Genomic DNA, 9,950 nt, shown 5'->3' with positions numbered 1-9,950 from the left:
GTAAACTGCAGACAAGAAGTTCCATGTGGCACGAAGAAGAGAGGAGACATTGCTGGAAGTGACAGCAGAGGAGGTCATATCTTATTTTCTATTTACACCCAGTAACCCCCCGTCATGTCCGTCCTCTTCCTCCACTGTCATGTCAGTCCTCTTCCTCCATTATCATGTCTGTCCTCTTCCTCCATCGCCACGCCCTTCCTCCACCGTCGCGTCCGTCCTTTTCCCCCACCGTCGCGCCCGCCCTCTTTCCCCACCATCGCGTCCGTCCTCTTCCCCCACCGCCGCGTCCGTCCTCTTCCCCCACCGCCGCGTCCGTCCTCTTCCCCCACCGCCGCGCCCGTCCTCTTCCCCCACCGCCACGTCCGTCCTCTTCCCCCACCGCCACGTCCGTCCTCTTCCCCCACCGCCACGTCCGTCCTCTTCCCCCACCGCCACGTCCCTTCTCTCCCCACCGCCACGTCCGTCCTCTTCCCCCACCGTCACACCAGTCCTCTTCCCCCACCGTCGCGCCCGTCCTCTTCCCCCACCGTCGCGCCCGTCCTCTTCCTCCATTGTCACGTTCATCCTCTTCCTCCATAGTCACTGTGATGTCTTTTATCTCCAGCAGATGATGATACACACATATATAGTGTGGGAACCCAGATTAACCCCTTCAGGGGCAGAACATTCCCCCACTTCTGGGGTCGGAACATTCTCCTCATTGTGGAGATGTCACCTTTCCCACCAATCACCTTCTCTCCTCCTCAGTCTATACTGACCCATTATATGACTTGTATTAGTGGCGGGGGATGGGGGGGTTGGAATATAAATTGATGATTATTGTATCTGGTGTATAAAGCTGGCCATACATGGTTCAGTTTTATTGTTCAACCAGCAGGCCGAACAAATGAAACCAATTCTCCCATCCACACGGTTGAGATGGATTGGGGAATCCTTCCGCTGTGCTATTTTATTGGAACATTGGAGGGACTCCTGTGCCTCAGAATACACAGATCACTGATGGAGCCATTGATGGAGTGGCTTTTATCCAACAGTGACCACATAGGGATCACAATTCGGCTGATTCCTGCCACACCCGCTATATTGTGATGTATCTATGGACACATGAAGTGTCTTCCTTCCCGACCCTCACACCCTTCATTGTTTAGTCCTGCTGAGATCATCTCCCATTGCTCCTCCCAATGTACCTCCAACCAGAGTCAGAGAATCCTATGACATCACACTGACCTCACAGCTCCACCTTCTAATGTCCCTCCAACCAGAGTCAGAGAATCCTATGACATCACTCTGATCTCACAGCTCCTCCTTCTAATGTCCCTCCAACCAGAGTCCAAGAATCCAATGACATCACACTGACCTCACAGCCCCTCCCCCCAATGTCCTTCTAACCAGAGTCAGAGAATCCTATGACATCACACTGACCTCACAGCTCCTCCTTCCAATGTCCATCCAACCGGAGTCCGAGAATCCTATGATATCACAGTGACCTCACAGCTCCTCCTACCAATATCTCTCCAACCAGAGTCAGAATCCTATGACATCACACTGACCTTACAGTTCCTCCTCCCAATGTCCCTCCAATCAGCTTTTTTCTTCTGATGCCCTTGGAATGTTGGTGGATCCTTGCCGTCCTCCCTAGCAAGGCAGGACTTGTGTTGTATGTAAGGAAGCCAGAATTGCCTACAACCATGTAATCTATGGATTGGGGGGTCCTGTGGGGGTAAATTATACCTCAGCCTGAAGTGGGGCTTTTACTAAACGGATACCTGACTGGGGAGGTGAGGAGGATTCTGGGAATTTCATTAGAATGTAATATTTGTTTTTCAGACTAGAATTTTCCTCCTGTGAAGTCTGGAGATCGTATGACATCACATTGCCTCCACCTCCCTCCCTGATAGAAGAGAGAAAGAAGAAGATTCTAGAGTGGGAGTATTTAGAAGGACACAAGGACCTTTACAAGGACGTCATGATGGACAATCAGCTGCCCCTCACATCACCGGGTAAGAGGAGACTTTATTGGAAAGGAGAGAGCAGTACGGAGGCTCCACCTAGATCCCCCATCATCTGATAAACACATAGAAACAATGGATTCAGTCAGTGTGTGTGTTTCCTACAGATGGATCCAGTCATGGGAACCCACCAGAGAGATGTCCCCGTCCTCTGTATTCCCGGGATTCCACACAGGAAGGTCACACTATCCTTCACCATCATCAGGTAGATGGATCCAGTCATGGGAACCCACCAGAGAGATGTCCCCGTCCTCTGTATTCCCGGAATTCCACACAGGAAGATCACACCATCCCTCACCATCATCAGGTAGATGAGGAACAATCATTGATAGCTAAAATGTATAGACAAGAATGTTTTTTACATTGAATATCTTTTTGAATGTTTAGAGTGGAATCCTCGGGGATGATAATATTGTTAAAGAAGAGTATAAAGAGGAGGATGAGGAGTATGGAGTGATGGAGGAGCTTTCAGAAGGACACAAGGATATGATGGAGCCACCTAATACCAGGAACCCACCAGAGAGATGTACCCGTCCTCTGTATTCCCGGGATTCCACACATGAAGGTCACACCATCCCTCACTATTACAAGGTTGGTGGGACGGAGAATCTAGAACATGGACTCATGGAGACAGATTTTCTATGTGATGTCACAATAATAAATCTTCTATCTTACAGATGATATTTTCTCTCCTTCTCTTGATGTAGAGTGGAGATCCAATCGATATAGAATTTGAGGTAAAATCAGAAGAAGAAGAGGCGTATGTGAGGGATGATCAGCAGTCTATGAAGGAGGATGGAATAACAGGGACATTTATAGAGGAGGAGACTCCTACAGAGATCAGCACAGGTGGGTCATGAACACTAAATCCATTCCTCCACCCATACTGCTCACTGATTGGTCCAGAGTAGGGCAGGGGCGGAGTGATATCAGCCTGTAATACCCTGGTCACTTTCCTGAGCTGTACATTACATACTCCTGACCCCTGCACTATATACTCCATGTTGTACATTACATACCCCTGACCCCTGCACTATATACTACATGGTGTACATTACATACTCCTGACCCCTGCACTATATACTCCGTGTTGTACATTCCATACCCCTTCACTATATACTCCGTGCTGTACATTACATACTCCTGACCCCTGCTCTATATACTCTGTGTTGTACATTCCATAGTCCTGACCCCTGCACTATATACTCTATGTTGTACATTACATACTCCTGACCCCCGCAATATATACTCTTTTGTACATTACATACTCCTGATCCCTACACTATATACTCCATGTTGTACATTACATACCCCTGACCCCTGCACCATATACTCTATGTTGTACATTACATACCCCTGACCCCTGCACTATATACTCCATGTTGTACATTCCATACTCCTGACTTCTGCTCTCCCCCCACTGCTATATATACACATAATATGTCTTCTCCTCTGTTCCCCCCATTTCCTACCAACTGGACATTTTATATCGGATGATGTGATTGGAGCACAGACTGTTACATGGTGATAATAATGTGATCATATCCTCCAACCAGAAAGTTATAATGAGGGAGGAGCCAATACACCAATGATGGTGGTCTTCAGGATGGGGGAGGAGCCAATACACCAATGATGGTGGTCTTCAGGGTCAGGATGGGGGAGGAGCCAATACCCCAATGATGGTCATCTTTAGGATGAGTCTAGTCTTCCTCTTGGTCCCCCTCCCCCCATCCTCAATCTCTGACCTCTGGTGGGGCTCCTGTCTATTAATCCTCTTTGTCTTTGTATTTTAGTCCATGGCCGGGAGATGAGGAAAACCTCCGAGGATTGTCTCACTTTGTCTCCAGACTGGAAAGTAGAAGATGAGGACATCACACAGTATAGTCCAGGAGAAAACCCAGCTCCCTCCAATGTCCATCTGGCACCACCCAGTGTAGATGGACCATCGGATTCCTCGTCTCCTGAGGAACCTCAGACTGTGCGGGACCGGGCCGGCCTTCCAATAGACAAGAGGTTCTCCTGCACTGAGTGCGGGAAGAGGTTCCATTATAAATCCCGTCTTAATGTACATAAAATAACTCACACGGAGGAGAAGCCACATTCTTGTCCTGAGTGCGGGAAATGTTTCCATTTTGAAAACAAACTTAATGAGCATAAAAGAACTCACACAGGTGAAAGGCCATATGCCTGTCCTGAGTGTGGGAAACGTTTTTCACAGAAGTCCATTCTTTCCACACATCAGAGATCCCACACAGGAGTGAAGCCGTATCCCTGTGCTGAGTGCGGGAAATATTTTTTACTAAAGTCTCAACTTGTTAATCATCAGAGATTGCACACTGGTGAGAAGCCGTATTCCTGTCTTGAGTGCAGGAAATGTTTTTCAGATATGTCCAGTCTTTACAGACATAAGAGATTGCACACAGGGGAGAAACCGTATTCTTGTTCTGAGTGCGTAAAATGTTTTTCAGATATTTCTAGTCTTTACAAACATCATAAACTGCACACAGAGGAGAAGCCGTACTCTTGTCTTGAGTGTGGGAAATCTTTTTCACAGAAATCCAATCTTTACAGACATCAGAGATCTCACACGGGGGAGAAGCCATATTGCTGTCCTGAGTGCGGGAAATGTTTTTCACTGAAGTCCCATCTTTCCAGACATCAGAGATCACATATGAGGGAGAAGCCACTTCCCTGTCCGAAGTGAGGGAAATGTTCCTCACTGTCTTCCTGGGGTCCCACACAACCCTGGAGGTGTATTAGTGCCTTGAGTGCGGGAGATGTCTTCTAGATGAATGTTGCTGGACAACCCAGCTCTCATGTGGGGAAGAAGCACCCCGTGATACACACCTCAGATATACTCCACGACTGATCTTCATCATGGAAGAAACAGTTCATAATGAGGTCAGAGGTCACCAAAGACGTGGATGATGTGTGGCACCGGGTTGGGCATTGATGGGAGGAGAAGAATAAAAATTGCATCCTCACCTGTCATTGGCTGGAAGATTTCCCAAACTCTTAGAGTTTGAAATGTGGCCGGCCGTGACGAATTTTGGTAGTATTTTATACGATGATTCCATATAATGCACTATTCTTCCTGATTGAGGTATTTTAGGAAAAATGCTGCCCTATGGCCAGTAGATGGAGCTGGTGATCATAGGAAATCGCTGTCATTATTAAAATGGGGCCAGAATTTGTCACGGCTGGGTGAATACTTCTCTATGGTGCAGCTGATTATTTATAAATCGAACTCTTACTTTCCTTGGTCAGGCATGGTCTCCTACAAATCACTGAGCTCATCTTCATACACCTTCAGTACCGCAGACATTGAAGGAAAAACATTAATTGAACCAATAGTAAACAACCAACCAATGATCTAAAATGGAAAATCCCGCCTTTGGCTGTGCTCCTCCCCCTGGTGCAGTTCATTAGATCGAAACGTTTCAGTATTCTTAGTTGTGAGCTCCTGGGCAGTCTGAGGTGCAACCTGGGGGCGTCGGATAGACCAAAACATGACGTCCCAGAGGGGTTCTATTGGATTTAGGTCAGGGGAGCATGGGGGCCATTCAATGGTATCAATTCCTTCATCCTCCAGGAACTGCTGGCATACTCTCACCACATGAGGCTGGGCATTGTCCTGCACCAGGAGTAACCCAAGACCCACCGCGCTCGGAGGAACCCAGGACCCACCGCACCAGGAGGAACCCAGGACCCACCGCACTAGGAGGAACCTAGGACCCACCACACCAGGAGGAACCCGGGACCCCCTGCACCAGGAGGAACCCGGGACCCACCGCACCAGGAGGAACCCAGGACCCACCACACCAGGAGGAACCCAGGAACCCCTGCACCTGGAGGAACCCAGGATCCACTGCACTGGTGTAGGGTCTGACAATGGGTCCAAGGATTTCATCCCCATACCTAAAGGCAGTCAGGGTGCCATTGTCTAGCCTGTAGATGTCTGTACGTCCCTCCATGGATATGCCTCCCCAGACCATCACTGACCCACCACCAAAACTGTCATGCTGAACCATATTACAGGCAGCAGAATGTTCTCCACGGCTTCTCCAGACCCTTTCACGTCTGTCACGTGCTCAGGGGGAACCTGCTCTCATCTGTGAAAAGCACAGGGCGCCAGTGGTGGACCTGCCAATTCTGGGGTTCAATGGCAAATGCCAATCCAGCTCTATGGTGCCGGGCAGTGAGCACAGGGCCCACTAGAGGACGTCGGGCCCTAAGGCCACCCTCATGAAGTCTGTTTCTGATTGGTCAGAGACATTCACACCAGTGGCCTGCTGGAGGTTATTTTGTAGGGCTCTGGCAGTGCTCATCCTGTTCCTCCTTGTACAAAGGAACAGATACCGGTCCTGCTGATGGGTTAAGGACCTTCTAAGGCCCTGTCCAGCTCTCCTTGAGGAACTGCCTGTCTCCTGGAATCTCCTCCATGCTCTTGTCTCCTGGAATCTCCTTCATGCTCTTGAGACTGTACTGGGAGACACAGCAAACCTTCTGGAAATGACATGTATTGATGTGCCATCCTGGAGGAGTTGGACTGCCTGTGTAACCTCTGTAGGGTCCAGGTATGGCCTCATGCTACCAGTAGTGACACCGACCCTGGCCAAATGCAAAACGAGTGAAAAACAGTCAGAAAAGATGAGTAGGGAAAAAATGTCACCTGTAAAACCATTCCTGTTTTGGGGGTCGTCTCATTGTTGCCCATCTAGTGCACCTGCTGGTAATTTCAATAACAACAAAGCAGCTGAAACTGATGAACAACCCCCTCTGCTACTTACCTGACCAGATCCATATCCCGGGAGTGTCATGGACTCGATTCCAGACTTGGATTACAAAGTCGTCCTTTCATGTTTGGAGCCGTGCATCTTTGTATTATAATGTAGCCAGGAGCCGGCTTTGTCATTCTACAATCCAAAGACATCTACAGATGAGACTATGATTCATCCCTTTCCCCCTAGTGCCCAGTACTGGGACCACTACATCACTTCCTGTTAGAGTGAACTCCATTCTTCTGACAGCACAGGATCATGGGACTTGCAGTCCTATAGCCATTCTCTGGAGACGAACAAACAGTCTAGACCAGGGGTGTCAAACTGGCGGCTTTCCAGCTGTTGCCAAACTACAGGTCCCATCATGCCTCTGCCTTTGGAACACATCCTGCAATGCCTCATGGGACTTGTAGTTTGGCAACAGCTGGAGGCCCACCAGTTTGACACCCGTGGGCTAGAGCCTCAGCAAGGACTGTGTTCCATGGGGGGCTGTGCTATCTATAGGATTGATGAGCAGGCAAATGCCCAACCTCTTTCGGTCATCACTCTACTGCATGCAGACTCCTTTAGACTCTGTTCACACTTGAGCATTTTTCAGCTCGCAGTACAAGTAAATTCCCATTAATTCCAACGGCCCCTGCTCGCACTTCTGTCGCCTGTGGCGAAACGTCTGTCACTCAAAAAAGTGCTTGCCCTGCTTTTCAGGTGGGTCTCAGCGTTTTGTCCCTATAGACTTGAATAGAAAATGCCTGAACAGTGGCAGTCAGCATTTTTTTCAATCGTATTTTCAGGTCAAAGAGCAGCTATTTTTGTTGGCCACAGCAAAAACACATGAATAAAAAACGCCAGAAAAAAAGTCTATAATATCTGAAAATTTACTCAAAAAAACACCTGAAAAATGCTCAGCTCAGTGTGAATGTAGCCTTAAACCTCAGTAGCAGATCTTTGCTTTGAGCAGTACCACGGCTATCAATTACATTGAATTGCCAGTATTCATCAATGTTTATGGGCCCCACCATTGCTAGCAGAAGACAACAGATACCACCATATCAGGAACTTTAGACTATTGTAACTCCCTCCTCATTGGCCGACCTCATCGCAGGCTATCCCCTCTTCAGTCTATCATGAATGTTGCTGCCAGACTCTTCCACCTTACTAACCGTTCCGTATCTGCCACCCCTCTCTGCCAATCCCTCCACTGGCCTCCATTCAGTGTCCTCCACCCCTCTTTGCCAATCCCTCCACTGGCCTCCGCTCAGTGTCCTCCACCCCTCTCTGCCAATCCCTTTACTGGCCTCCATTCAGTGTCCTCCACCCCTCTCTGCCAATCCTTCCACTGGCCTCCATTCAGTGTTCTCCACCCCTCTCTACCAATCCCTCCAATGGCTTCCATTCATCATCCTCCACCCCTCTCTGCCAATCCCTCCACTGGCTTCCATTCAGTGTCCTCCACCCCTCTCTGCTAATCCCTCCACTGGCTTCCATTCATTGTCCTCCACCCCTCTCTGCCAATCCCTCCACTGGCCTCCATTCAGTGTCCTCCACCCTTCTCTGCCAATACCTCCACTGGCTTCCCGTTGCCCAACGGATAAAATTCAAAACATTAACAATAACATATAAAGCCATTTATAACTCCGCCCCAAATTACATCACCAATCTTGTCTCCAAATATCACCCAAACCGTACTCTCCGCTCCTTGCAGGACCTCCTGCTCTCTAGCTCCCTTGTCTCCTCCCATGCTTGTCTCCAGGACTTCTCCAGAGCTTCCCCCATCCTCTCTACCCCAATTTATCAGACTATCGCCTACTCTGCTTACATTTAGGCAATCTCTGAAAACATCTCTCTTCAGTGAAGCCTATCCTGCCCTCAGCTATTAATGGAATCTTCTTTTCCTCCTACTAGTCCATCCCCCACAGTTACTACCTTTTGTACCACTAGCCCCTCCCTCTTAGATTGTAAGCTCCTAGGAGCAGGGCCCTCCTAACCCTCTTTAATTGTTGCTGTATTGTCTCCTGTTCTTATGTAAAGCGCTGAGCAAACTGTTGATGCCATAAATCCTATATAATAATAATGTTTATGGGCCCCACCATTGCTAGCAGAAGACAACGGATACCAACATATCAGGAACTTAAGACGTCACAGGACTCAAGTTGCCATATTTAGTTAAAGGAATCTCTTCTCTTTTAAGGCCATTGCCATTGAGATCAGAGTGCTTATATCTAATCATTCCAGAGTATACCTTTTATATAATGCTCTGCATCCCCCATTACAGTGAGTTGGAAAGTCAACAAACCTTTTCTGCCGCCTCTCACTGCTGGTGCTGCAATTAAATGGTTGAAGCTTACTATTCATGACTGTATAATCTGTTAAACATTGCTAATTGATTATTTCTACTTTACCAGTGTTCTGCTTTCTGTTAATCGGGGTTGTATATCCTGAATCCATTGTTTCTGTGGTCTACTCTTCTGCACAAGTCTAATATAGAGGTGTCACTAAAGAATTATGTCTCTCGCATTATTATTCTATACTGTTGAAATACACTATATTGCCCAAAGTATTGGGCCGCTGGCCTTTCCACGCACATGACCTTTAATGACCTCCCAGTCTTAGTCCGTAGGGTTCAATATTGAGTTGGCCCCGCCCTTTGCAGCTATAACAGCTTCAACTCTTCTGGGAAGGCCGTCCACAAGGTTTAGGAGGGTGTCTATGGGAAGGTTGGACCATTCTTCCAGAAGCACATTTTGTCAGGTCAGGCACTGATGATGGGGAGGAGGCCTGGCTCACAGTCTCCGCTCTAATTCATCCCAACGGTGTTCTATGGGGTTGAGGTCAGGACTCTGTGCAGGCCAGTCAAGTTCCTCCACCTTAAACTGGCTCCTCCATGTCTTTATGGACCTTGCTTTGTGCACTGGTGGGCAGTCATATTGGAAAAGGAAGGGGCCATCCCCAAACTCTTCCCACAAAGTTGGGAGCATGAAATTGTCCAAAATGTCTCCTTAAGAGTTCCCTTCACTGGAACTAGGGGGCCAAGCCCAACCCCTGAAAAACACCCCCACACCATAATCCCCCCTCCACCAAACTTTACACTTGGTACAGTGCAGTCAGGCAAGTACCGTTCTGCAAACCACCAAATCCAGACACGTCCATGGGATTGCCAGAC

General features: G+C 48.3%; 1 protein-coding gene across 1 annotated transcript; it reads left to right on the top strand.

The window, feature by feature from the left end:
• On the top strand, window positions 1–9,290 carry LOC149443140 (uncharacterized). Its single transcript, XM_089655883.1, has 6 exons — window positions 1–73; window positions 1,828–2,000; window positions 2,117–2,316; window positions 2,397–2,600; window positions 2,717–2,858; window positions 3,803–9,290. Exons 2-6 carry the CDS (start codon window positions 1,967–1,969, stop codon window positions 4,711–4,713), a joined length of 1,491 nt encoding a protein of 496 aa, XP_089512009.1. The 5' UTR covers window positions 1–73; window positions 1,828–1,966; the 3' UTR covers window positions 4,714–9,290.
• Window positions 9,291–9,950: the final 660 nt, after the last annotated feature.

Source organism: Staurois parvus, unplaced genomic scaffold (assembly GCF_062004578.1).
Source record: "Staurois parvus isolate SC_StPar_1 unplaced genomic scaffold, SC_StPar_1.0 ptg000874l, whole genome shotgun sequence".
NCBI classification, from domain to species: domain Eukaryota; kingdom Metazoa; phylum Chordata; class Amphibia; order Anura; family Ranidae; genus Staurois; species Staurois parvus.
Note: the sequence above shows the minus strand (reverse complement) of the source record. Positions and strands in the feature narration are given on the sequence as shown.

What these genes read in the sequence shown, in the direction of transcription:
- LOC149443140 (XM_089655883.1), top strand. Translation starts at nt 1,967, where the DNA reads ATGATGGACAATCAGCTGCCCCTCACATCACCGG. An exon ending in GCTGCCCCTCACATCACCGG is followed by an intron (nt 2,001 to 2,116) that starts GTAAGAGGAGAC and finishes TGTTTCCTACAG; the next exon opens with ATGGATCCAGTCATGGGAAC. An exon ending in CCATCCCTCACCATCATCAG is followed by an intron (nt 2,317 to 2,396) that starts GTAGATGAGGAA and finishes TTGAATGTTTAG; the next exon opens with AGTGGAATCCTCGGGGATGA.